This window comes from Bipolaris sorokiniana, assembly GCF_000338995.1.
Source record: "Bipolaris sorokiniana ND90Pr unplaced genomic scaffold COCSAscaffold_4, whole genome shotgun sequence".
Taxonomy (NCBI): Eukaryota; Fungi; Ascomycota; class Dothideomycetes; order Pleosporales; family Pleosporaceae; genus Bipolaris; species Bipolaris sorokiniana.
The window spans coordinates 2,147,033-2,173,269 of NW_006911898.1; the positions used below are offsets into that span (position 1 = coordinate 2,147,033).

The 26,237-nt window shown below is 48.7% G+C and overlaps 12 protein-coding genes across 12 annotated transcripts; 7 read left to right on the top strand and 5 right to left on the bottom strand.

Annotated features, from left to right (window-relative positions):
* Positions 1-293: 293 nt before the first annotated feature.
* COCSADRAFT_71801 (uncharacterized protein) lies at positions 294-1,415 on the bottom strand (the record flags this gene model as incomplete). Its single annotated transcript, XM_007700019.1, has 1 exon — positions 294-1,415. A coding segment is annotated over one exon (1,122 nt), but the record flags the coding sequence as incomplete, so codon positions are not given.
* Positions 1,416-3,602: 2,187 nt separating this feature from the next.
* COCSADRAFT_84779 (glycosyltransferase family 2 protein) lies at positions 3,603-5,000 on the top strand (the record flags this gene model as incomplete). The annotated part of the gene is made up of 1 exon (XM_007700020.1): positions 3,603-5,000. The coding sequence occupies one exon, from the start codon at positions 3,603-3,605 to the stop codon at positions 4,998-5,000; it is 1,398 nt and encodes a 465-aa protein (XP_007698210.1).
* Positions 5,001-5,395: 395 nt separating this feature from the next.
* On the top strand, positions 5,396-6,109 carry COCSADRAFT_24883 (uncharacterized protein; the record flags this gene model as incomplete). The annotated part of the gene is made up of 1 exon (XM_007699269.1): positions 5,396-6,109. One exon carries the CDS (start codon positions 5,396-5,398, stop codon positions 6,107-6,109), a length of 714 nt encoding a protein of 237 aa, XP_007697459.1.
* A 508-nt stretch (positions 6,110-6,617) lies between these two features.
* Positions 6,618-7,126, bottom strand: COCSADRAFT_302835 (uncharacterized protein). The gene has a single exon (XM_007700021.1). It carries the CDS (start codon positions 6,969-6,971, stop codon positions 6,705-6,707), a length of 267 nt encoding a protein of 88 aa, XP_007698211.1. The 5' UTR covers positions 6,972-7,126; the 3' UTR covers positions 6,618-6,704.
* Positions 7,127-7,576: 450 nt separating this feature from the next.
* Positions 7,577-9,653, top strand: COCSADRAFT_198203 (uncharacterized protein). Its single transcript, XM_007700022.1, has 2 exons — positions 7,577-8,303; positions 8,349-9,653. Exons 1-2 carry the CDS (start codon positions 7,696-7,698, stop codon positions 9,562-9,564), a joined length of 1,824 nt encoding a protein of 607 aa, XP_007698212.1. The 5' UTR covers positions 7,577-7,695; the 3' UTR covers positions 9,565-9,653.
* An 11-nt stretch (positions 9,654-9,664) lies between these two features.
* On the bottom strand, positions 9,665-10,922 carry COCSADRAFT_35304 (uncharacterized protein). Its single transcript, XM_007699436.1, has 3 exons — positions 10,496-10,922; positions 10,114-10,440; positions 9,665-10,061 (listed from the first exon to the last, which is right to left on the bottom strand). The coding sequence occupies exons 1-3, from the start codon at positions 10,771-10,773 to the stop codon at positions 9,776-9,778; spliced, it is 891 nt and encodes a 296-aa protein (XP_007697626.1). The 5' UTR covers positions 10,774-10,922; the 3' UTR covers positions 9,665-9,775.
* A 2,460-nt stretch (positions 10,923-13,382) lies between these two features.
* COCSADRAFT_35305 (uncharacterized protein) lies at positions 13,383-15,095 on the top strand. The gene is made up of 4 exons (XM_007699437.1): positions 13,383-13,982; positions 14,029-14,209; positions 14,257-14,481; positions 14,533-15,095. Exons 1-4 carry the CDS (start codon positions 13,670-13,672, stop codon positions 14,987-14,989), a joined length of 1,176 nt encoding a protein of 391 aa, XP_007697627.1. The 5' UTR covers positions 13,383-13,669; the 3' UTR covers positions 14,990-15,095.
* A 162-nt stretch (positions 15,096-15,257) lies between these two features.
* Positions 15,258-16,373, bottom strand: COCSADRAFT_302862 (uncharacterized protein). The gene is made up of 2 exons (XM_007700023.1): positions 15,761-16,373; positions 15,258-15,695 (listed from the first exon to the last, which is right to left on the bottom strand). Exons 1-2 carry the CDS (start codon positions 16,210-16,212, stop codon positions 15,527-15,529), a joined length of 621 nt encoding a protein of 206 aa, XP_007698213.1. The 5' UTR covers positions 16,213-16,373; the 3' UTR covers positions 15,258-15,526.
* A 1,813-nt stretch (positions 16,374-18,186) lies between these two features.
* On the top strand, positions 18,187-19,721 carry COCSADRAFT_35308 (uncharacterized protein). Its single transcript, XM_007699438.1, has 2 exons — positions 18,187-18,562; positions 18,634-19,721. Exons 1-2 carry the CDS (start codon positions 18,481-18,483, stop codon positions 19,287-19,289), a joined length of 738 nt encoding a protein of 245 aa, XP_007697628.1. The 5' UTR covers positions 18,187-18,480; the 3' UTR covers positions 19,290-19,721.
* Positions 19,722-20,254: 533 nt separating this feature from the next.
* Positions 20,255-21,171, top strand: COCSADRAFT_35309 (uncharacterized protein). Its single transcript, XM_007699439.1, has one exon. It carries the CDS (start codon positions 20,522-20,524, stop codon positions 21,119-21,121), a length of 600 nt encoding a protein of 199 aa, XP_007697629.1. The 5' UTR covers positions 20,255-20,521; the 3' UTR covers positions 21,122-21,171.
* Positions 21,172-21,734: 563 nt separating this feature from the next.
* COCSADRAFT_113717 (uncharacterized protein) lies at positions 21,735-24,087 on the top strand (the record flags this gene model as incomplete). The annotated part of the gene is made up of 2 exons (XM_007700024.1): positions 21,735-23,430; positions 23,476-24,087. 2 exons carry the CDS (start codon positions 21,735-21,737, stop codon positions 23,871-23,873), a joined length of 2,094 nt encoding a protein of 697 aa, XP_007698214.1. The 3' UTR covers positions 23,874-24,087.
* Positions 24,088-24,286: 199 nt separating this feature from the next.
* Positions 24,287-25,207, bottom strand: COCSADRAFT_35310 (uncharacterized protein). The gene is made up of 2 exons (XM_007699440.1): positions 24,613-25,207; positions 24,287-24,560 (listed from the first exon to the last, which is right to left on the bottom strand). The coding sequence occupies exons 1-2, from the start codon at positions 25,103-25,105 to the stop codon at positions 24,475-24,477; spliced, it is 579 nt and encodes a 192-aa protein (XP_007697630.1). The 5' UTR covers positions 25,106-25,207; the 3' UTR covers positions 24,287-24,474.
* Between the last annotated feature and the right edge of the window lie 1,030 nt (positions 25,208-26,237).

The window sequence follows — 26,237 nt, forward strand, 5'->3', positions numbered from 1 at the left end:
TCGACCCGGGAGACTTCTGTTGGTTGGACAGTGGCATAGCAGTGTGGCGTTTCTAGATCTTTCATAGTTCATCACGACAGCGGAGGAAGAAATCGTACCAGAGGAACTGGCGGCATTGTAGTAGCGCTGCATCAAGGAAAGCCAATGACGTTCACGCTCGGCATACAAATGCCGCCTTGGCAAGAGATTCGAAACAAGGCGCTATGTTTTAGTTTTTTCCCCAATATCCGCTAGCAACAAATCACTCCAAGCCTAGAATATCAACTACATTGTGGCTTTGCTCCGCAATCGTCGATTTGAAGAAATCCGCAAAGATCCCTGCAACAATCGTCGATCGAGCGTTCCGTCCTCCACTGAAGTTCTTCCGCTGCCCTCGTGGGATCCGCCACAACAACCCCCACATCACCAGCGCGCCGCCCTACCTCCACTATGGGGATAGTCCTTCCCGAACATGTTTGCATAGCTGACACGATCTCCTTGACCGAATTACCGTCCCCTGTGCCCAGGTTGAACGTATTGAGCGATCCGCGTCGCAGCCGCGACTCACTGACTGCTTTGAGGGCTGCAACGTGACCCAATGCCAGATCGCTAATATGAATGAAATCTCGCATCGCAGTCCCGTCCCTGGTATCCCAATCTGTGCCATATATCTTGAGGTGTGACATCCGACCATCCATTGCCCGCAGTAAGCTAGGCATCAGGTTGCTCGGTTCCGTCTTCGGGTCCTCCCCTAGCTTCCCGGACGCATCGCAGCCAATTGGGTTGAAGTATCGCAAAGCCACGATGCGCCACTCCGGGTCGGATATCGCCAAGTCGTTCAAAATAGCTTCGCACATCCACTTGGTCCGGCCGTAGGGATTGGAGATTGCTGTACACCCACCTTGTGTGACTTGGGTCTTCCCATCCATCCGGGTCCACTCACGAGTTTCATGGACACAATGATTCTCGCTAATGCGTAGTCCAATTTCAGACGTCACTTCCCCATAAACGGCTGCTGACGAGGAAAAGATCAATGTCTTGATGTCAAGACTATCCAATAGTGAGCAGAAGGTGACTATTCCAGACACATTATTGGAATAGTACCTGAGTGGCTGCTGAATGCTTTCGGGTACAGCCTTGTACGCAGCAAAGTGGATGACACCTTCAATTACCGAGCTGGGTGATCCAGCCCCATACTGACGAAGAATAGTAGACATTGCGTCCACGTCCCGATAGTCGGTTTGGTGGAACATGAGCGATGGGCTCAACAAGCTGGCTGAGTAGTAGTCGTCTCTTAGTGCTTTGATCCGGTCTAGTGTCGTCATGTATGAGTTGTCGAGATTGTCTATGATCACAACACTGAAACCTGCTCGAAGAAGCTCCAACGATGTATGACTGCCAATATAACCAAGCCCACCAACAACTAGCACATGTCTCGATCGACGAAGACTCGATGCTGTCAAACCGGGGTACTGCAGTTCATCGATCTCAGAGGTGGGAGTGCTGTACACTGAAGAGATACTGAATGCTGGTGAGCATGGTGTGGAGTTCTCGGAAGAAGCAGAAGAGCGTGTCTCAAAGTAAGACATTTTGAAGTTTGAGAATATGCTGGTTGCTGATCCTGAGCGCAGAATTTTACTTGCTTTAAGTATTCACAACCTCGTCAAACCCTAGAGATGCTCTCGATGCATCCAATTCTTACATTGCTTGTTGAACCTGTCGAAAATCGATTAGTTTCAGCTTGAACATACAGTTTCTCTGCAATGGCTTACACATCGGGTAGCCTCGCTGCCTTCAAGATACGAGTGCCAGATGTCACATCCGCTCGGGAATTGTCAATTTACTCTTCCAGACCACATATTGCTTAATTGAGGCGCCGGACCAGCTGAGAAATTTCCGTAGACGGTCTAGATCTGTGGCAGCAAAGGCGATTGTTGAATTGGCGCGAGCATAATGTGCCGCCACTACATCATTGTATGCTTTTCCATGCTAGGTATAGTCTGTAACGGATCAAACCTCTCATACCCACATGTGTGTGAACCGCGGAGAAGCTTTTCTGCTATCTGCGCGAAATTATTTCAAATCCAATCGAGCCATCTCATCGCTTATTCGTGGTGAACATTGGAGCAATCCAGCTCGATGCTCACTAACCCATTAGTTGAAGCCTGAATTTTGGATGTACAGGTCTCTCACAACATTCGAAACATCTGAATCTTTGCGTATGGAGTGCCTAGAAGTTGCCGTGTACAGATGTTTTGTCACCTTAAACGCCCTACGAAACAGGTTACACGGCAGATTAGCCCTCATAGCAAAGCCACATTACACATTGACGTGCCAGGAACATGGAGGTTCCGCTTACGCAACAAGAATAGAGAACAAGTTTTTGCTTTTTCAGCTTTGCCTCTCGCTTAGCGACCAACTGTAAGCCAAATAAGTAATGCGTGCCAGGAACCGCGCAGATGCAAGGGGGATTTGTATTCCTTTCGGCTGTTCCGAGAAGGCGAAAGCCGCAAATCGATGAGGAACGTGCTGTTAGATGACTGGCACTTTACTGTATTGGTGCAGACGAAAATCGAAATTGGTAAAAGAGAGAATCGGTGGATGTCTAGACTATACAGCCATCGTCTCGGCTACAGCTCGCTGTGTCGATCAACGATAGTAAGTCACGAAAGACATCTAGCTGAGCAGCGGTAATCACACCCGAAGACGATGGGGCTAAAAAAGGAACCAAGTGCTCGAAATGAATGTACTGAGTGACACTGGGACTTCGTATTGGAGTCTGCAGAAATCTAGAGCATGAATTGTGGCTTAAAGCTGAGTTCGAAAAATCCCGAGTTACTGACGTGCTAGTATAGTAATTCAAAATCGATAGTTTGGAATCGTGTTCTAGATCGAGGGAGAATAAGCATACAGTCTTCAAAAGTATGAGAGACTGTATTCATTACGATTCCATGTACCCTCCTGTAAGGTACTACGCTTGCTTCTACTTCCAATTCTCTCTTCTAATATCATTTCTCTCTTTTTTTTTTCACAAAATGGCTGGAATATTTTTCATACGTAGAGAAGACTTAAACGAAATATCACCAATTCGTCCCGCTCCGACATTCGATTTTGACACACCCAGTCGAGATACGCCTCCTAAAACACATTCATCTGGAACTCTCATCTCTGTACAGGAAGAGATATTCCCGCCAAGACCTGCATTTATCTCATACGACTCTTCAAATTCCATCACAAGCTTCAATGAACAACCTTCAAAGTACCCATATGGTACGCCTTGTTCTTCAGCAACGAGCTCGGCTTTTTCCAGCAGCGAATCCCTACCGCTTCGACAAGGCGCCCCTAAACAAGACAGGAGAGGAGCAGTCCTTCGTTTTCTCTCTGCTGCCAAGCAGAAAGTCTTCAACCATGTCCATCCCAGGACAATCTGGCAAATGATCGATATACGGGAGGTGTTTTGGCCATTCACCTGGAAGAAGTACATTGTACTCTTGCTGGTCGCTGCACTGGCTGTCGGCATTGCTATTTCCGATAACTATTTCGGTTGGCTCAAGAAGTCAATGGAGATCACTAGGAGTAACATGCTGCCCGTTCTTATCATCGTCCTTGGCCTCGAACCAATCATGATCACGATCATTCTTCTTGTCGCGCGCGTCCCACCCCTCGATCCGACTGCTAGTCCATCTGCTGAGAAGTCTGCCTCGAACGTCGAAATTGACATCGAGAAAGTGACTAGCAGCGTAGAGACTTCATCAAATGACCGCACAGCATTAGTCATCCCATGCCACAACAGCGACCACGAAGCCACAAGCAAAGTCCTCAAAAGTGCCTTTGTTCACTTTCGTCCACAGGACATATTTGTTGTTGACAATGGTCGTTCAAGACACCCTCCGTCGCCCGAGTTCCGCAAGTTCATTCGCAGTGAACACCCCGACATAAACTACATCTGGTCACCGATTGGCAGCAAAAACGCGGCACAACTCGTCGGAGCAATGGCCGCTAAAGAATACGACTGGGTCATGACAGTTGACGACGACGTGTCTATCCCAGCCAACTTCCATGCTCCAATCGACAAAATGGACGACGTCACCAAAGGCTGCGCATTCCCACTTAAGGCAGTCGATGCAAACGGAGATGTACCAATGTGTCTCGTAGCATGGCAAGACTGCGAATACAAAATGTCTGGTCTCACCAAGCTTGCCGAGTCCTCTATATGCGGTGTGCTATACCCACATGGTGCAGGATGGTTCTGTGAAAGAGAAACCTTGATCGACCTCATTAGCAATTACCACTCGATAGACTTCATCGCCGAAGACGTCAATACCGGTCTCTCGATGCAACGCATGAAGAAGCGCATCGCATTCGATGCGACATGCGTACTTGAGACGGAAGTACCCACAACCGTTCTCGGCCCCGGTCTCAACTGGTGGAACCAACGCTATCGCTCTTGGGAAATGGGTCGACATGGCCGTCTCATCGCCTTTGCAGACCGCATGCTTCTATCCCTCAACGGTCAAACAACACCCTGGGGCATATTCACTCAAAAATTCATCCACCTTTACTCAATCGCTACCATCGTCGTCGACTGGGTCCGCGTACCAGTCTTCGTCACAATGGGATCCAACACAAACTTCTGGCGCCTGGGCCTCCCCCTCATGCTTGCTGCTACCCTCCCCATTCTCGCATTCAAGTACTTCAACGCGCATCACCGACCGGATCTCCAACCGCGATTTTGGGCGGCTATGACGTATCCCCTGTACAAACAGTTGTATTCGCTCGTCTCCGTCTTTGGAGCTATACGCGCGGCCATATTTTATGCGGGAGGCCATAAGAAGCCGAAGACTATCAAGAAGATGATTGCTAATAAGGACCCGAATGCTTTGTGGCTTGATCCGCGGTTTGAGAGTAACCCGGCTTTTCTTGCTGATGAGGCTGAAGCGTTGCTTGCCTCGTCTGCTTTGGGTGGTGATACGAAGGTTCCTACCTCTGTGTACATATCCCCCGCTTCTCCTTCATTGTAGCTACAGGGATGAGGATATCATTTCACGTTTCTTTCCTTTCTTTCCTTTCTTAGCATGAAAGCATTATTCTAGAAACTCTATAATTCGATACCCGCAGTTTTATCGTCTCTTAAGAAAAGAACTTAGATGTTTAGTAGAAATATTTTAGAAAGCAGTGCTATATAGGCGATTGTGTTATTTTACTGAGTAACCCGTCAATCAAATCTATTTCTATTTCTTCATCTTGAGTCCATGGCACATCTCTCGAGCACCGTACGCTAGACTGTTTCTTGCCTAGCACACTGCAAGTATGACTGGCTTGGAAGCCTAAAGCTATCTCTCAATACTCACTCTTCTTAAATTAACAAACTAATACCCCAATAAACTTTTAAAGAACATAACGAATGGCCAGCGAAATGTCTTCAACAAAGTCAAATTCTTTCATTCTCCTTACACCTGGACTGATTCTCGTCCCCACACCCCTCGCCGTCAACAATATATCTTATCTAAATCTCTACGCCAGCCTACACGCCGACGCAACTTTTTGCGAAATGGGATTCGGAGCTTCTTTCCCACCTAGAAACTGGACAGAAGCGGAGACTCGGGAGACCATCCTAACGCGAGACATTGCTCGATGCTGGCAAAGTAGGAATATGGGCGACTTTGCAGTGGGCGTACGATCAACAGCGCAGATCGACCAACTGATCACACAACCCATTACTGGAACCAACGACGAACTACATGTCATCGAAGACCAAGATGCGGAAACAACATCTCAAGCATTGAGTCACGTGGAATGGGTAGGATATGCGGGTGTGCGTGATGCTACTACAACATCTATGCCGCCGCGCACTGATGCAGACCCCCCATTGCCGCACTGGCTGGAAATGATAGAACTCCGGTATGGTGTTGCGCCAGTGTACTGGGGTAAAGGTATGGCCCGAGAAGCCGCAGAAGCTATTATGCAGTGGGCTGTTAGAAAAAGAGGTATAAGAAGGTTTATTGCTGAGACAGAAAAAGAGAACGCAAGAAGTGCGAGGGTTTTGGAAAAGATGGGGTTCACGAAGAGGGGTGGAGTGGATTATTGGAAAGAGGAGGGACAGATAGAGTGGGAAAGAGCGTTCGTGTGAAGATACAAGCTCGGACTGGCAGGGGTATATTTCGTTGATCCGCGGACCAGCCGGCAGATCATCTGTTGTCAAGTGCGAGAGTTCAATGTGTTGGATATTATGAGATAGTTGGAAAGGAAGACTGAGTACAGCGAGGATGGAAAAGTATCGCTACAGTGACTCGAGGACGAAAACCCAAGACGGGGAGAACCGGAAAAGATAAAGCGGTCCGGAGGTTTACTCTTCTAAACTAGGTCGTTCTAGAAGGGGCAGTAGCGTACGTTGCGGTCCCTGGTAGAGACCGGCAGATGGTCCTCGGAAGCGGATGAGGCTGAAAAGTCGGAGGTCGGATTGTTAGGGTAGAGGCATGTGAATAGAAAGCTTCCCATAACGAGTAATATAGCGCCTAAGATCGGCTCCACATTTACTGGCAACCTGTCGTGGTAGTCGCGATGAACCGTTTCAACAATGGATCCTTTTTCTTGGAAATGTAACTGCACGGATCCAGCATGCTAGGAAAACATGGTGATTAGACTAGTTTGAGAAAAATTCTTAATATTATTGCTGCCTACAGTTGAACAAATCTCACAAAATTTTGAAAGCCTTTTCTTAAGCCTCATCTTAAATTATTCAGAACGTGTCTAAACGTATGTAGGTGTAGATGGCCCTTAGCTGCCGGAGCTTCCGCAAGAGGCAAGCCGACCACTCCGCGATTGTCGCGACATTGCATGGCAGCAACCATCATGTGTCTCGTTCGTGTTGTCAAGACTGAGGCAAAATCCAGAGATGGAGCGAAAAAAATTGTTGCAATGAAGTGGAGTTCTATGGAGACCCCGATCAGTCGTTGATTCGTGCCATGGGGAGAGGGATAATGTGACGTCATCAATGTCACCTTGGATTATCGAATTTCAAGGCTAAGGCTCGTGGCGCGACTAGGCGGTACTGATCGCCACTGCTTGGGCGGCTTACTTGTGATGCTTGGATGGTCTTCGAGGTCTTGTGTATAAGGCTTGGAACGTAGCTAGGGTGATGGAGGACCCTGGCCTGGTGTGTATGAAGCTGCGACCAGAAGCCTACTTGCTTCGTTGTAACTTGCGCACTCAAATGCATATGTACATACTTTTGGTTAATACTCTAAGCAATGTCACCTTTGATATGACGACAATAGACCTCTTCAATAGACCGCCTTCGCTTCGGCCGACATATGATTTGCATTTGCCCCATATTTACTGCTGCATCGCCTGGTCTGAGAGGCTGTGGGGTAGTAGGCCTGAAGGACCAAACGGCCCCTAATTTGAACGCGCCATAGCGCCACAACTCTGTCGGTGCGGACAATGTAGTATGACGTCCTCAGCATTGACTGTGTGCCTTGTGATGCGCACAGCATGCAGTGTGCTGCCTGGTTCGCCGCGCCTATGCCATCACCGCTTTCACTGCCAAGTTATAAAAATCCTTTGCCCTCAATGTAATCATGACGCGCAAATATCGCTTTAATAGCTCTATCCACCCAGCCCTCAGAGCCAGTACTTCTGGGTCTCGAAGGCGCGCTTACTACCACCCGAATATCCAATAATTAATAACCACCCAAGCGTTTAGCTTCCGGCAACATGGCGTCCGCCGCGGAAATAAGACCAGACATCCACGACGCCGATACAGTCAACAGAAACGAAGCTGGTGATCTCGAGAAAAAGGCTGCCTCTGATGGTGACCACTCTCACACAGAAAACCCAGCTGACCATGCCATCTCTGCGGCCGACAAAGAACACTACGAAAAGTACGGCACCTACGATCGCTATGAAATCACCGAAGAAGATTGCTACGACGAGCTTGGGTTTTCTTTCCCTGAATGGAAGAAATGGACTATCCTCAGCGTCATCTTCATGGTGCAAGTCAGCATGAACTTCAACACATCGCTATACAGCAATGCCGTCAGCGGCATTTCCGAAGAGTTCGGCGTCAGCGCACAGGCAGCGCGTGTTGGTGCAGCCGTTTTCCTACTCACATACGCTTTTGGTTGCGAGCTTTGGGCGCCCTGGAGTGAAGAGCTCGGGCGATGGCCTATACTCCAGCTCAGTTTGTTCCTGGTCAACATCTGGCAGATTCCTGTCGGTATTGCACCGAACTTTGGGACTATCATTGGCTTTCGTGCTCTTGGTGGTCTTTCTACTGCTGGTGGCTCTGTTACTTTGGCCATGGTGGCTGATATGTGGGAACCGTGAGTACCTTCTTTCTCTACTACAAACACAGCTAACATGTACAGTGACAACCAGCAATATGCTGTAGCGTTCATCGTCTTCTCTTCTGTTGGTGGTTCAGTTCTCGGCCCTATCGTTGGTGGATTCGTCGAGCAATTCCTCGCCTGGAGGTGGAACATCTGGATCCAGTTAATCTTCGGTGCTGCAGTTCAAATAGCCCACGCTCTCCTTGTTCCCGAAACTCGTACCACAGTGCTCTTGGACCGCATTGCTAAGAAGCGTCGTCAAGAAGGCGAGAAGAACGGCAAGCCAAACAATATCTGGGGACCGAACGAACTCAAGACCTTCAAGGAACGCTTCAGCGTTCGCGAGATCCTCATTACCTGGATGCGTCCATTCCGCATGTTCGTCACCGAGCCCATCGTACTTGTCTTATCGCTACTGTCCGGTTTCTCTGATGCCATCATTTTCATGTTCCTTCAGTCGTACGCACTCGTGTACGAGCAATGGAATTTTGCACCCTTCGCTATCGGACTGGCCTTCATCGCCATTGGTATCGGCTACTTCCTTGCCTGGTTCTCTTTCTTCCCAGCTATCAAGCGCAATAAGCGCCTTCGTGAGGAGAAGCCTGAAGATGAACGTGCCCAATACGAGGCGAGACTTTGGTGGTTGCTATACACTGCACCTTGTCTACCTATCGGTCTCATTATCTTCGCCTGGACTTCCACCGGTCCGCCAATCCACTGGATTGGTTCTCTCATTGGTTCCGCAATCATTGGTATCGCCAACTACGCCATCTACATGGCCACTATCGATTACATGATCTGCGCCTATGGACCCTACTCCGCCTCCGCAACCGGTGGTAACGGCTGGGCCCGTGATTTCCTGGCTGGTGTTCTCACCATTCCTGCGACACCGTTCTTCCAGAACATTGGTGGCGACTTGCATCTTGCATACGCCTCAACGATTCTTTTCGCCATCTCTTTGCTTCTGGTCGTTTCCGTCTACGTCATCTACTGGAAGGGCCCTGAGCTCCGCAAGCGCAGTCCATTTGCTCAGCAGCTGAATGCAGCTCGTGATGAGACTGGCGGCCGCCGTGTTAGCAGTTTACCAGGACTTTATGGAAGTAGGGCAAACTCATTTGCACAGCAAGGCGGGTCAATGCCAACCTCGCGCAGAGGCAGTGTCATACGTGGTGTTCCAGAAGCAGAGAACAAGTATGCGGAAGCTCAGCGTATGAAGATGCAGCGCAAGCGAAGTGTGAATGGTAGTACTGCTTAAGTTTGAAAGATTAACTTCCAGAAGGTATTTCTAGCTCTATCATGAAACATGTAACAATAATAACTACCCGAAACTAATCTTAAATGAAGTTCTGTTAATGGTTCTGTGTTGACTTATAACATTGATGTTGATTATGAACTCAGCGTAGCTACTAGAAGTACTTCTCATATATTTTATGTTCTTGGATGCTATGATACCCTCGGCTTAGCGTTTATACGGTAGCATTCGGAATGGTCTTTGGTATCACTTCTTCCGGGGTAGCAGATGCTTCGATGTCATCAACTCCAGCACTACTTCCTTTTTTGGCTTTGGCTTTGCTTTTCCTAATGAGCATACCCTTAAGCAGCATCTCAACATCGATGCCATTTGACTGCCACTCAATTCCCTCCTCGTATTCATCAAACGTTTTACCAGCTTCCTTGGCACGCCTTTGAATACCGCGAGTCCGAAGAAGCCACACTAGATGCGAGACGACCATACTCATCTCGATAGCGCAACTGTCATGGGTTAGTACCCATAGAATAGTTGAAAACTTTGTATGTGACTCACCATAGGGCGTACATAGTGCCGAACAACGCATCAAACTCATTCTGAGCTACCAAAGCCATGAGCGAGAAAAATGCGCCATTCCAATCGATGGCCAAGAAAATGAAGTCAATTCCAACAACCCTTCCCCGTCGTTTAAGAAGCTCCAAAGGAATAGGTAGGTAACCGGAGATGAGTGTAAGAAATGCAACAATACCTATTAGTAACACCGGCCACTCTACTCCTCTCGAGTACGGCGGCTGAATCGCAAACACAAGGCCAACTTCCACTCCAGCAAAGATGACAAGGAGGATACCCAATAAAAGAGATGCAGTCCACGTTCTCCACTTTCTGTAAATCCATCAATACACTGCTCAGACTACGATAGGACGCATGCCCAACATACCGACCATATATCAAACACTGCGCCCAGCTAACACCACACAGTACCCCGAAACACTGAGGCTGAACAATAAGCGGAATGTTGAACTGCTGAGCAATAGCATACGCCCCAAAAGGCACGCCGCTAATCGACCAAAGCAGCATCATCGACTCCGGCAACCCAACTGTGCTTTTCGTCCGGTAATTGCGCCATATCTGTGGTACAAGCTGGACGCACCAGAATACCGTGCCCAGCGTGCCTAGTACGTTTGCGGCCAGCGGAATGGATGTTTGCGGCGCCATCGTAGCTTAAATCTGTGAATGGGTGTTTCGAGCAGGGAATCGTGGTATCAGTGTACAGCTACGAACGCTTAAGGGAATAAGATAACAAAAAGTAGAGTTTGGGCATGCTAGGAGGATATCCCAGAACCACCCGTGGCGACTCCCCCGCTGGCATCTTTCCAGAAAAGCTTGAACCAGCTGCTTATCTTTAAGCGTGGGTACAGTGGGGCCGCGGAGCAGCATCTCAGGATCGGAATTTGAGCGGTTTGGGCCAAACAAATCATTAGAAAAATGCTCATGTTGTGTTGTGAGGTCTGCAGACTTGGTTAGGCTAAGAAAACTCAGGTCGTAGTTAGGCGTTGGTTTTGTCACTGGTAAGCAATGTGGCGTGTAGATTGCAGTACGCTATGTGGGAAGTGGTAGTAGGATGGCATGTCGTGCATTAGGGCACCGATCGAGTTCTCCGGCCGTTGATCTACTGGGTGGGACTAACTGCTTAGGAGGGGGCCTCGGAGATCGTGGAGTAGCGGGTGCCGGGATGTATTTTATCGTTCAGTAGTCATTTGGTACTTGTTCCCTCTTTTGACTTCGTCTACTAAACAAGGGTCTTCTGGTAGCCCTACTGGCAATGACTGTGAGGACCTACTTGCCGAACTGCAGGCTGAAGATAAGTCTTTCAAGACTGCGAATATCGGCGTTGTCAGTGGTGCTTTTCTGTTACCAAAAATCAACGAGTTTTTTGATTTGAAGTCCGTTGCGTTTTGACATTATATCCGAGCAGAAAGTGAGCTTTGCAAAGGTTTGGATCATCGAGATCTCGATAAGGATCCATCTTCTACATACTCTGTTTGGCGCCATGCAAGACCCCATGGAAATTGTATATGCTTGTACTAGTTCATGTAATTTCTTGCTGTCGGATAGACAAATTTTCCTGCAATAGACTAGTATGCTATATCTACTGGAAGCGGCTCGTCATTTATATTTGGAGTGTAAGCCATTTCTTGACTATGAGAGAGGCGAGATATTACTACTACGACAAGACCCAATCCTTTTGAACCGAATGATTGAGCTCGGGTAGCCTCTTCCATGATCAAGACTCTGTGGAAGGTCCTGGAGAGTTGAATTAAAATGCTGATTTCTTTGATGGCTAAAGTCAACCTTTGGCGTTATGTGTGTATGTAGATCAGAGGAATCCCGACTCGTCATAATTGGCAATGAAAATAATGAATTGCTTGCAAAAGCCAGTATCTGGTGGCGTGCTGTGTCCTACTGATTTCTGTTGACGCTGCACATGTCGAAGAACCTCGTATAATAATGATAACAAATGTTCAGAGACACCTCTATGCCACAGAGAATATCAGATATGTATGACACTTTCCGGGCTGTAGCTCGACCATTCAGCTTCACATTTTGTGTCATGCAGTCATTTGCACTAGCCGCCAAACTCGCCCTTGTTATAATTCAGTCTTCGCATCCCATATCGAAGCTTGTGTGTATTTGTTGCCTTTCATGTGAATAGTAATCACAGCAAGCGCTTCAAGTGCAGGTGAGAGCGAAGTCTTCAAACATGTGGGATTCTTATGCGCATAGACATGCATAGATCCATGCGACATCGGAGTTATATATGTGAACTTTGGCGTGACCCGAGAGCTTGTCAATGGGATGCAGCCCCAGCTTCTCTAAGAGACGTTATAAAATATACTGGAATCTTGTAGGATTGGGGAATCATCGACGTATCGGAGGTGTGCCGTTTCTTTATTAAGGTCGTAGCAGGGCAACTCACTGGTGAAGATAGTGTTCCCAACATTAGGTTCAATCTTGCAACAAAACCATTATGTTTACCAATCGACAAATCTTCGCTCACTCTCCAATCAATGAGCAAGGTCAGGAATGCGAGTTAGATGAAAGAAATCAAATTTGGAAACGTGGTTGTAGGGAATTGTGAGGACAGCACGTGAATAGGAGCAAGCATCTCGCCATGGCTAATTACCCGAGTTGAACGAGATTCGTAATACGCAACGACAAAAGCCAGCTAATCTTTCTACTTCTAGATATCAACATGGGAGATTTTGTAGATCCGATATGATTCGGTATAGGCAAGCTCACGTTGATATTGCCAGATGTGTCGCGTGCTGGAAACTTTGGCGCTAGCGGAACGGAACATATTCAATCTTGGCCTACGTCAACACTCTGGCAATCTCACAGCATTTAGACATGTACGTGTCGTTTTTTTTCAGCCTACCACCAATAAATGGATATTAAAGCAGCGGTATGATGATCAAAAAAGCTTCTCAAGTTCCTCCTTCGTAATTCCAATCGCTATCGTTGACACTTCACAACTGTCATCTGCAACTTGTGACACTGCTTCCTGCATGAGACGAGATACAATCTTACGAATCCGTCTATCCGTAGATATAAAATTCCCAGTGATCCTGATGATGGTATTGTAGAAGTGTTATGGTTTTTGCGCAATGGCGACGACACCAAAGCCACGCCGTCCTTTTTGTGCGGCGTCCAATCAGTTAAAGCGGATGCTAAGGCGTTCGTGAATGATTGACACGATCAGCGATCGCCGATGTCAGCTCAACAGCTTCCGCCGAAAACCTCTCCCGCTTCCTCCTTCACTGGCACACATTTCTAAATCACCCGTGTTATGCACCATAGTAACGACTCGAATCCGCACGTTGGCTTACACCCAACATAGGCACACGGACCTTTGTTCATACCTGGAGCTTTTTTCCACTGTTTGTAATATAGCGCCTTCGGCCCCGCAGCTGTCCACTATTGACGGAAGCTACTGAAAGCCACAACAACAAGTCTTTGTTCGCAAATCCTCTCTGCAGCATATCCTGGTGTCGCCTTAACGTCAACCATGAATCACGCCTGGGCTGGCTTACATGCTTCCTAAGTCAAGCTCATGAGCAACAATAATGTTTTGCCTCCAGGCTATAAAGCTTGGGGTCCATTTATCCCCGACAACTACACCATACATCCAGTGAGCCGATCGGATATTATCTTAGCGAGCACTGCGTTCGGGATTGCCAACATTTTTGGCCTCTCCGCAGCTTTCATTGGTTTCAGGCAAACGAGAGCGTCCCGGCAGCCGTGGAGAAATGCATATATCTGGATGATATGGTTGGAATTGGCTGCTTCGGTAGCCATTGCCGTAGTGTGCCTGCTGTTCTTACTAAGAATCATACGTCCCAGTTTTTACATGTACATGGGCATCTGCAAGTATGACACAGCTGTTGAGTAGAAGATGACTAACAAGTCCAGTGGTTTGCTGGGTGATTCAGATTCAAGTGTTGCCACAAATTATCGTCAATCGAATTCGCGTGGTTCTGCCGGATAGACAGCGAGGAAGACATCTGGCTATAGGAACCGCGGTCGTCGTCACTTTGATCAACATTAGCGTCTTTTGCGTGTGGATACCCGCGCGTCTTCAGATCAGTCAAAGGTATTCGCTGCACGTGATCTTTGGTGTTTTAGCTAATTAAACCTCAGATGGATACGCATCAACTCTATCTGGGATCGAATCGAGAAAGTTCTTTTCCTACTCTTGGACGCGTACCTGAACTGGTACTTCATCAAGACCGTACAATCCGAGCTCGTGAGGAATGGCCTGAACAAGTACAACCGCCTAGTCCGCTTCAACAAACGCATCATTGTAGTCTCACTCTTATTCGACGTCATGATCATTGCGGCAATGAGCATCCCTAACGGATTCGTGTGGGTCAACCCCAAGCTTTACAATCCGTACATCAAACTAACATCTAGCAGCTACGCCATTTTTCACCCGCTGGCATACCTAGCCAAACTCAACATCGAAATGTCAATGGCCCATCTCATCCGCACCATTGCTCTCGCCACCCCACACAACCAGAACCGCATGTCCTTCAGAGCTTCAAAATCTTCAATCCAAACAAGCCCATTCACTACGGACATCTTCGCCGAAGTCCCCATGCCACGCCGTATGCTCATCCGAGGCCTCTTCAGCCGCAATCAGCATGGCATGCTACAGAAGGACGCACAACGTAGGCGGTCGCGATATGACTCTACGCAACCTTCAGGTGCACCGGATGTGGATTTGCAGTCTCTGGAGCCACGATCTAGCAAGAATGATACGCCCATCGCGGGCGATAGTGTGGATAACATTACGTGCATTGAAGATACGCGGCAAGTACTCGAAAATGCGCATACGCCGCAGCATGTTGGCGTGCTGGATCCAGAAGTCTAGCCTTTTTGTGAGAAAGATGGAGTGTGAACGCTGAGATTGATCTTGTAATAATGTCCGTGTACTTCTAGTGTTTATGACTTATGAATGGTTTTTTTGTTATTGCGGATCGTCATCGATCCTGTATACCTTAAACGCTTTCTTATTGTACAATTTGAAGCTATGTTGATGCTACGGCGATTACGACGTTGTCAACCAGGATGGCAACGGTGACGGAATAGGGTAGTATATTTCTTCTTCGTGTTCACCCTTTTGAACGCTGGAAATGTGTTTGAGGCGAAGTGAGGTTGTAGAAGTGGGACGCGTTCAAAGGATGCGGGCACAGGAAATGAGGTGAAAAATCTTTATTATCCAATAAATTTTGGACAAATCATCAATTGATAATCGATATACTTCACCCCCACAGTACCGCTTGCTTGAACAGCCTTAAACACATCCATCGCTTTCCCATTCTAGCCCATAGACTATGATTTCGAGATATTACTCTCGACTATGTCCAACGCGAAAACGACGTCGCAAATTCCGACCGTCATCTCAAATCTAGGCCTGCCAGTTGGGGTCCCGAGCCTGAAGATCGCGGGCAATCGCTTCGTCGTTAGCAGTATCATCATCGATACCAATGTTGGCCTCGTCACCGGCGAGGGCAATAGCACCCTGCTTCTTGCTCGTCATGCAGCATGAGTAGAACAAGCTAGCCCAGAGGAAGACCCTATCAAGCATGTGTTAGCATCCACGAAGCCAGCGGTGTTTACTGCAGATTAAAAGGTTACGTACCAGTTGAAGAAGTTGAGCCAAAGCAGTAGACCTTGCCATCTTCCAATCTTGACTCCGTTCAACCACATTCCTTGCGTACCAGGATGATGTTGGTCTTGGTCTGCCTCAGCAGGCGCGCTAGCTAGGTATCCGATGAATCCTATGAACGACATGCCGATTGCAGCCACCATCTTGAGCACCTGGTACTTGACATATTTCTGCTTGGAAAGAGTTCCAGCCTCTGCGTTCTTTTGCTCACGGACGACGAAGAAGATGGTGGTGATGGAGGTGAGGAGCGGGGTGTAGAGAAGGCTGAGCGTGAAGAGTTTGTGGCGAAACGGGATGAGAAAAGTGACGAGAAAGGCGAAGAATGCAAGGCCTGCGATGGCTAGCTGGGCGTGTTGTAGGATGCGGAGGCGAGGGGACACATTCGTGGTGGATGGAAGAGTGATGGGCATCCTCATGGCAGGCATATTGATTTTGGCGTCAATGAATTACTGGGAGACCCGATTCTTCTGTTGATGGCTCGAGAACGACTGTGACGATGGCTGCACAACCCAGGATGAAAGGCAAGTTTTATGGCTCGATTAGCCTGTTGACCGGTTACGCCTCATGAGCGATCCCTGGCAACCCGCACCCATTTTTGGTATGTGCCCATACTGTGGCTTGTATGGGTTTTGTTACCAGAGGTATTCGATTGGCCGTGGTGCCTAAAAATGGGGGCACGCGTTGCCGAATGCGTTTCGTCGTGGTAAGGCGGCCAGCATAGGCGTAGGCGGAAGCGTCTAGGTCACGTCAACGCGCAAGGGGAGATCTATCAAGGGACGCGATGCGACGATAGATATTGTTATGCCTGATACGAACCCCCCGTAGGCTTAAAGTGTCGCCAAGGTGTGTGCTGACGATGTCGCCCTCGGCTATCGAGCTGTCAGCCGGATTGTGGCTGAGTTCGTACAAAGCAATAACCGTGTCAGCCGCCAGTGTTTCAGTCTCGCCAACAGCTTGAGAGGATGTGAAATGCACGCCTTCGTAAGACCTGCTGGCACTAACTACCAATCTCGGTAAGCTTCTGATTGCCTTTGGCCAAGTGAACATGCATCGTCTTTGCCGATGCAGCATCTCGCGCCCGGCCAATATGCTCCTGAGTTGATAACAATGGGTCGTGGTCTTGCCGTGCAACATCAACTTCGTAGACCACCATATACAGCATGTTGTGTGTTTTAGCCGGCTGGTCCGATGACGAAACAGATGAACTTTCGGACGAAACGATCTCGCAAGCAAACCGACTCATCTTTCCCAGCGACGGCATGAACTGCATCGTCTTTTGCGTGGGATGGTTGAGCACGTGTAGATACTCTGCTGATGCCAGGTCCTGCACATTCGACAGTTGATACACGGCGAGATATTCGTTGTGCCCATTTTCAGGGTTGAGCGCGCGGTAGCGAAGCGCTCACTGGAATCCTGGGAGGCGCAGGCGCTCAGGGAGATGCTCGTTGGTCTACCAGTCGTTCAGAGCGCCTTCGTCTACTGTTGTAGGGTCAACAGATCCCCATATGACAAGCAGACCCTGTGCTTCCATGACTGATGAGCTTGGTGGTGCTAGTTTGTAGTGTCGATAGGGTGATCAGGTGCAGGGATCAGCTTGACTTCACAGACAGGGCACTCGTTGATGAGGCAGCGGTTATGGCCGGGAACAGAGAAAGACAAGCAGTCGGACTATACGGAGCGTTCTGTAAGGTGAAGGACTGCTCTCATCGTCGGCAGGCTAGTTTTTGGAGATGTATATGTATGCAGTGCTGTGGTGGTGGTGACGATGATGATGATGGTGATGATAGCATTGTAACCAAGTGCCGGAAGGTGGGAAAGTGGGGTTGTACATGGCAAGGCAAGTACACACACACAGGTACTAATCTCCATGCTCTCCACAGCCTCCATCCCTTCTGCCCCTCTCTACCTCCATCTTTCCTTTGCATCCCACACCCGCATCCGCATTCATATCCACGGCGATATTACAAGACCCTCAGAGAACGGCCCGCCTCATGGATACGGCCGCGATTGCGATAGCATGTCGGATCTCGGCACTCACAGCCCCCCCACTGTTCCTAATCCACGTGTCACGCACGTCTTGGTCGACTAGGCAAGCGTTTCAAGCCCATGTGTGCCTGACAACACATGCGAAGGCCGTCGTTCACCTGCTACCGTGCGGCTCCACTCATCCCGGCCCTACCAGCACTGCTAACCTGACTCGTGTACACTAATGACCAATCTCCTTGGTCCCCGGCATCGACCCACACGGTAATTTTGCAAGGCTTGGTGTCAATTTTGCTGGCCTGGAGTCAATTTTGCTACAGTTCAGGTCGGGCTGTGCATCTCATGCAGATCGCCGCTTATTGCACACATCTAGCCGCGGCTAGCAAGACAAGCCTTGCTCTGAAGCTCAGGGGGAACAAAGATACAGGTAAATGGCGCTTCGTACTTATATCTACTAGAGTCAGCGCGCACACCCGTCTGCTTCGCCTTCTGCCCTACCGCGTCTGCCCACTCGTTTTGCAGTCGCAAGCTCACGTTCCTTAACGCCACACATACCATAGCCGCTCCTTTTACCCTGCAACAAAGCCACAATACCTATCCGCCTATCAAAATACATCTAAACTTTAATTCTTACACTCGTATTCTGACAGACCCACCATCGAGCTTACAACAACAACAACAACAACAACAACAACAACAACAAACGTACCATGCGTCAATCAACCACCCTTCTTTTCATTCTTGCCAGCACCGTCTGCGCTGCTGATATCGTCAGCTTTTACTTCCCCGGTGGTTCGTCACTCGCAATTTTCTTATTATCTTGGTAGCCTAATGAAGCCGCTCTAACAACATATTCGCAACAGGCTATGAGGGTGCCGATCCTGTCGCGACAATCAATACTGTCAACCCAACAATGACCGAATTCCGCATGGCGTGCCCTACTGGCGTAGACAGCTCAGAGTGCGGTTGGGGTCCTGGACTGGACGCGACGATCCTTTCGCAAACACGCTACCAGGCCACCATGGACGCTGGTGGTGTCTCCATGAGCTTGGGCTGCGACTACAACAAGAAAAAAGTCGAGATGACATGCACAGTAAAGCAGAAGGGTGGCAATGACGACACTGGCGGTGAGCCCGTCACAGCGGTTTTCTCTAACGACGATGTCAAGTTTTTGACCGTCGACGTTATAGCAGGAAATAGCTTGCTGAGGACCGAAACAAGCACAGCACCAAGTGCTAGTGTGACAACTACCAAGACAAGCGCTCAATCTACTTCTGTTGCAACCTTGACAAGGAGTGCGAGTACAGGACAGATGACAGTCGAGTCGGTCAGCGAGACGGCCAGCGCGTCGGCCAGCGCAACTATTAGCACTGTTTCTACTCCCAGCATTGTGCCCACGCCAACATCGAGCCAGTCGTCTGCAAGTGTACCTGAGAGCACTGGTGCCGCTGCCAGGTTCGGCATCGAGGGCTCTGCGCTGCTTGTGCTTGCTGGTGCTGCTGCGCTCAATGTATGGTAAGCGTCTCCAGTAGACTTAATGACTCAATTGCCGTTCATAGCGCTATAAGTCGTGATTGATTCTTGACCAAGTGTTTGCTACAGGGCAAGTACCTGATTGATGCACCTCCATTCTGTCAAAGCCGGTTATCTACTGTTCACACAGTTTTGGATAATATTTCTTTACCTCTACATTCCACTTCGTATTCCCCTTTATTGTATAATAGGTTGAATCGGTACTAGTATCATTGAAACAATCTCATTTTTATGACCGAGACGGACGAAGAAGACGTAGGGCTATAGACGGATTTTCGCTCCCGCCTGTTACATACATGGAATGTGCCTCTGTTGTAAGACTAGCCGTTTTTCACTATATAACCATGCGATTAAACACAGCGCATGATCTTCCCCGGCCAGATATCAAAGTGGAAGGGTAACAAAATTTCAGAACGACTCTCAGACTTCTCATGTCTAACCTATACTGCTACAAGACCCTTGGTCACTTTTGCTTTGCGTTGCCTGTTCCTGTCAGGGTCTTCGGCTCTAGCGGCTCTAGCGTGTCATGACATCATCGCGCCCCCACGTTCCTCTCTCCGCAATCTTCTTTCTTGAACTCCCTACTTCCTACTACAACTCAAAATTCTAGACCTTTGACTATTTTGCAGCCGCGCTGCCCAGAATCTCTGGCTGATGCTTGAAATCTGCAAGAAACGTTGTCGGCCTTGCGCATGACATCATGTTCGCTACGCAGCGCAGGAGGCTGTGCGTCTCAGCTGCACAACACCAGGTCATGGAGTCGAGATGCGCAGACGCCACACCCGGCCTGCAAGTCTAGAACATCTCACGATCGTCTTCTTATGACGTTATTCTACCCTCAGGAGACGTTGCAGACATGGGTAAAGCATGTTGTAGCCGCGACAGCTTACCCACCTTAGGACTACGGTTGATTCCGAGAGGCCCTTGCGGTCTAGAATTTGGAGGCTGGGACCGATATCTGCAGATATGATATCTTTGTGGGGTGGTTTTTAGGACGATCCCGTTCTTCGTTCGTAAGGCAACTATTTCGCAACGAGCTGGTCCCACAAGAGAAGGGCAAATGAACGCTGTGGAGAGTTTCAGATCTCGATGGAATGGTTCTGGACTCCGCGAAGCCCTCCTGCTTCGTGAGGGCTCGCGCGCTAATAGTATCAGTGTGGGTTGAATTGTGAGTACAAAAACGAGCATGATGCACTGATATAGAGAAGAGCATCACGCATGCAGAAAACACTGGACTATCAATTGCCCAGCCGAAGCCACTTACTTTTCATCTACTTTGAAATGCGGGTCCTTGTAGAGAGCTCAGTCAAGAAGCCCAGCTGCGACGTTCATCAGGATACAAATATCTCTCTCCACGCCCTCTACGAAACAACGAAGAACACTCAAAGCACATCCAAGCGACATCCCAAGAAATATCGCGCGGTCGAACGCTCAGACGGTGTCATTGTTGAACGTCCTCGATATCGCCCTGCAGTTTCACAACAAAAATCAATGTCGCAGTCGCATCCGCAGAGGACTTTCCTGTACGACCATACGTTTTCATCCAAAGAAACCAAAGACGTGAAGTCCAGCAGAATGATGTATGACCTCCTGGGTGTTGGGTGTTCCGGGAGCAATGCGATGCATGGAGGGCATTGCGACACTGCAAAGATAGGAAGAAGGGGCTTCTATGGAGCGGAACACTATCAGTGGACGTTTGTTGGAATTGAAATGTATACCTCTGAACGATTGAGTTTTGTCGAATCAAACCCAATTGATCGTTTTCTCTACGAATCAGGGCCTTGGAGCTCATGTTCTCGAAGAGAGGAGGAAACCTAGTTTGAGTGACCATATTTTAGCATAGTGGTTAGTGTTGTTAAGAGAAGCGATTCGTCAAATATGTCCTTTTCTCCAATCGCGTGACCTGTCGTATGGAGCCGCCATCTGTACCTTTACCCCACACACGTACAAATCAAGGAAGTGGACACTCGATGCTTTATCTATGCACTCCTGCCTGGAACGGGATTTTTCCATGCATAATGCATCATCTATCAATCACGTGTGTGTATCAGGCAGCAATGATGAATCACCCAATCGAACGCTAGCGTCTTGGCGTGAACGTGTCACTCCTCCCACTACAGTGAACGAGTGCAACAGACAGACAGTCCCTGAAGCAGGCAGAACTTTCCAAATCTTTCAGATACCCTCGTAGGATATTTCTAAAGCCTGCAGCAACAAAAAACAATCTATTCATCCCCCCGCTCACCTTTTGGCGTCACCTTGTGTTTATCAGCTGCACATAGCGCGGTTGCCGCAGGTGTGACTAACTCACGGGACTAAAATGCCCACATCGATTTCTACCCAGCGCATGAGCATATAGAAATACGCGGGAAGACGGCGCAACTCAACTGTTTGATAATCACTTCACCTCAGGTAAGCCCGCAAATTCACAATGGCGCCATCAACACCATCCAGCTCGAGGATGAGAAAGAGACGGGTGGGAAGTCCTGGCATTACGCCCGCGATCCCAAACCTCCCACGCGAGACTACGAGACGAGAGACTGCCCCCAGTCATGAGCAGCAGCGCTCCGATCACCAATCAAATATTGTTTTGGACTACGGTGAAGCGTACAAGCGCGCCAGGATATGCCTTCTGGACCTACCATCTGAGTTGATTGACTTGATAGCCTCCAAGCTCCACACGGAAGAGGCTATCTTCAACTTTTCGCTTGTAAACAAGCGGCTCAGCAGTATTGTGCAACAAACTATGGTTCGGAAGCCAGTTCTTCGTCAGCCAAACATCAGAGGTTTTCTTGAGATGCTTGGGCATCACCCTGAACTCATCCAGAAAGTCACAAACGTCAACCTTGGTGACTTTGATTGTTTCGACTACCGAGAGGTTCCTAACCTCGACGGTGATGTCAAGGGGACGATTGGCAGAATCATCACTGCCAATACTCAGGGCGAGGTGACCTGGAGCCACATCCGGAAGACCAAGGACTTTTTGGGTCCAGTATGGCGCGAGGACCAAGCCTTCTTCTTGAACACACTGGTAGCGTTGTGTTCGAATATAAGATCAATAACGATCGAGCTCCCGGGAGCCAGACGTTTCCAAGCTAGCCACCCACCCAGGCCGAACCACTCAGCACCCCGTACATTTCCTTCATTGAACCCAGAACTACTTCCAGTTACGCCATTCGATGGAATCGCTCTCCAGATACTGCGTCCCACACTCCAATCTCTCACCATTGCTGAAGACACTAGATGGAAGGGGCCGGCGACTCTCGAGATTCTCCATTTCCGCGATCTCCAATGGCGAAACATGGGAAAACATACCATGACACTGGCTGGTTTTTCTAGCCTGAAGCGTCTAGAAGTCCCCATGGATGCCCTCGGTTGCCCACAAAACGTTGCCTTTTCGAAAGAGGACCGTCAAACTACACCGGATAAGAATGATACACCAAAACACAACCTTGTACTGAAAGACGGGAGATTACAGACGTTGGAAGAGGCGCGCTTGAAGGTTTTGCCTTCTACACTCACGCACCTACATTTGCGATCGTGCAATCGATTCACATTTGCCTTCCTAAAAACGATCAATGAGACATCTACCGAAAACACACAGTTGAGATACGTCGAACTCTTCTTCCACAGCGAATCCCACGAAGCCATCATTAATTGCGACGCCGCAGACGAGGGCGGTTTCAGTTATCTGGACCTACTGATGGAACTTGAACGCAAAAATATCAATGTCCAGTTCTTTTGTGGAGTTAAGGAAACGGGAGTCGATATACGCCGCGAGTTAGAGGCCCTGAGCTTCTTAACGCCTTACGAAGTTTGGAGATACTCTAATTTCCGCAGGCCGTTCTCAGATCTGAATCTGTGCGCTAGCAGGATACGCCAGTCGTCGGTGATTGGCAGTCGCCTTTTCCTACGTCACGCGAACAGCCATTTGCGACTCTTCAACAGCGCGACATTCGATCCTGAGTCGTGGGCGCAAAGCGCATTCTTTCGTGGGATGAACCCAACTAAAAAGAGCAATTCAACGCGCGAACAGAAGCCCAAAGCTGAAGAGGATGTGGATAACAACTGCCATATTAGAAACCGCGGAAAGCGGAGGATAAGGCGACGGCTGCCTGGTTTACTCAGTAAGTATATTGAGAGTTCTGCTTCGCTTATGCTAACGAGCCCAGGTCTGGATAGCTTCCAGTTCAGCTTTAACAAAGTCCAGAGCCTTTCATCTTTACCTGAAGAAGCTGTATTCCAGGGTGTTGTGTTACCCATCTCAACGAACAGCCGCACACAGCCTATTGAAGACAGTGGAAGCTCGAAGAAGACCAACAATGTTGGAAAGGATGAGGGGAGCCGCACAAAGAGAGGTCGCAAGACAAGACATGTGGAACCAAATATCAGCGAAGTTAAAATCTTGGAAAATAACATGGTTGAACTGGAGATAGGATCTGGCTGTAGGATCGTCGCGCCCGAACCACCTACCTCCGAAACATCCACGTTCGACATCGCGAGTTGGGTCACCGTTGATTGGAGGGGTTTCTTCAAACTATCAGAAAAGAGCGATAGGATGATTGTCTAGACATAGAGCAGCAAGCTGCGAGGAAAAAGTGGTGAAATTGGCCGAATCGAATCAGGGTATGAGCTCAGGCATCTGAGTGAAGTGGTATGCATATGGATATAATTTTAGTCAGGGAAGTGGGACACATGTACCACAATGAAAGCATGCAGGGCATCCAATGGAAATCTGGTGTGGCTAGGGATGCTCATCTCGTTCAACAGTCTGATAGAATGCACTGGTAGATTACGCGCTTGCGCAAAGGTCTCACGACCGCACCATGTAGAACGCTCTTACTTTCGGATAGGTCAGATTGGTGCTTTCGGCGTATTCTAATATATTGTATCTTCTTAACAGGGATTTGAAGGAATTAGCTAGGTCAGAATAGCTAGCCATCACGCTGCATGAACTGGGTCGTAACAGACTTTACAAAAGGTCATCAGCAAACAAATTAACATTACTAGTTAAGGATACTAGGTAGACCAAAATTTCCCGCATTACACTCTCTAATCATATCTCACCCGAACATGCGTACAAGGAAATGATGTCTTGACTGTCCATAAATCAATCGTTTCCCAATTAGCAATCATCATCACATCCCCAATCGTTGTTTTCATTCCACCCATCATGGCGCCGCAACACAGTGATGACTTCCAATACAATGCGTGCAGCAAACCTTGTTACTTCCCGGCGCAGCATTTCCACAAGGATCTAGACTCCAATTCAGTAACTCAAAATCGAACAAGAACATGCTGTGACTTACACCAACTCGGCAAGCAACCACCCGTACAAAACGATAGAGTCAAGTCACTGCTAGACCCGCACACCTTTATGGAACTTCCAGCAGGCTGCTTTCCATATCCCCAAACAATACTCTGGCACGTGGTATCGCTCGGCTTGAGCGACATTGTGCGTCCGGCAAATCCATCGCCAAAGATATCGCTCATATCGTACCAGATCTGCTGGCCATCAAGATTGTAGGCGAAAATAGTCTGGCTGACGTTCGGTTTAAAGATGCCATTTTCGAGCGGCGAAATCTTAAGCGCGATCCCCCCGGACTGAGGGTCGCGCCGGAATGTCTCGCTGTAGGATGTCGACGGCTCGATCTTCTGCTGCGGACCGATGCTTCCGCCTACGGACCAGAGGTAGATAGCCTCCGGACATTCATTGCTAACGATTGCGCGGCCAACAGCATGGACTTGAGGCAGGAAAAGGGAGGAAAGGCTAGCGAGGAGAGTCAACGAGGGGAGAAACATACTGCCCGTAGTACAGTATCCTTTGCCTTCTTTCTTTTATCTGTTGGAATACTGAACTTGTAGTATCCCACCACCCTCCCTTCTACCCCTTCTTATATACCCAAAAACCCATGCCACTCAGCCCTACCCCATCCCCTTTCGCTCGTGTCCCAAGCTCATCACACCACACAAATTCACCTGTCATACAAAAACTATACAGCCACACAACCCCCCCACTAACACCACGCTCACAACACTTTCCGCTACGCTCCTCCCATACCAACCGCACTCCATTTCCATCCCCATCCTATGGGAAAACAACTCAGTTCGCAAGAGGCATAGTCGCACGGCCAGCCCGCTAGCGTATTACTCTAGCTTATGAGTTAGGCACTCAGCCAATACATATTCTAGTATCGCGTGCCGGGCACCAGCGCGCATTCCGCGTTTCGGTACTACTGAATCTCATGCCTTTTCACACGAGGAAAGCGGGGGGGACCGTGGGTTCGTATTTTGGTACCTAGCTAGTGCTAAGATAGAAGATATTTGGCTCTGGTGGCTGGGTATTACACAAGAGTTGCTTTCTTACCGCACGCCTCTTTTGTTCTGACCTGAGTCCGAGGGTAGAGAGTGGCGCGGGGCACACGGCCCAAACGCGGGGTTGCCCAGCTGAAAAGAGTCGGCAAGCCAACTTGGCAAAAGGTCTAATGTACTATCGAAATTTAACAACCTGTGTAAAGCTTATTTATTTTTATCACTTATATCGCATATCTACCATACCGCCAAAGATCACTCACAAGCGTTTCGTCTCGTTCGCCGCTTCTCGCTTTCTCCGTGGGTACTACGGGCGTTGCACCGCGCCATAGGTACCGTTGCGCCGCCCCTTCCTCCCCCCTGCTGCTTGCGATACTATGTAGCAAACAAGAGAGAGAAGAAAAAAATAGCCTGAAATGTGAGGGTTACATGCGTATACATATTACCCTGCATAAAACGGTCCTTGCAGCCACACACACACCCCTGGGCTTTAATCGCAAAACACAGTTATCATCGATATTAAAGTGTGGGAGGCCCTGAAGGAAAAAAATATGTATGTACATTTTACGAAGGTCCGCGTTGGCCGAGGTAGTTGCTTTACCGCTTTTTACTTCGGCCTAGG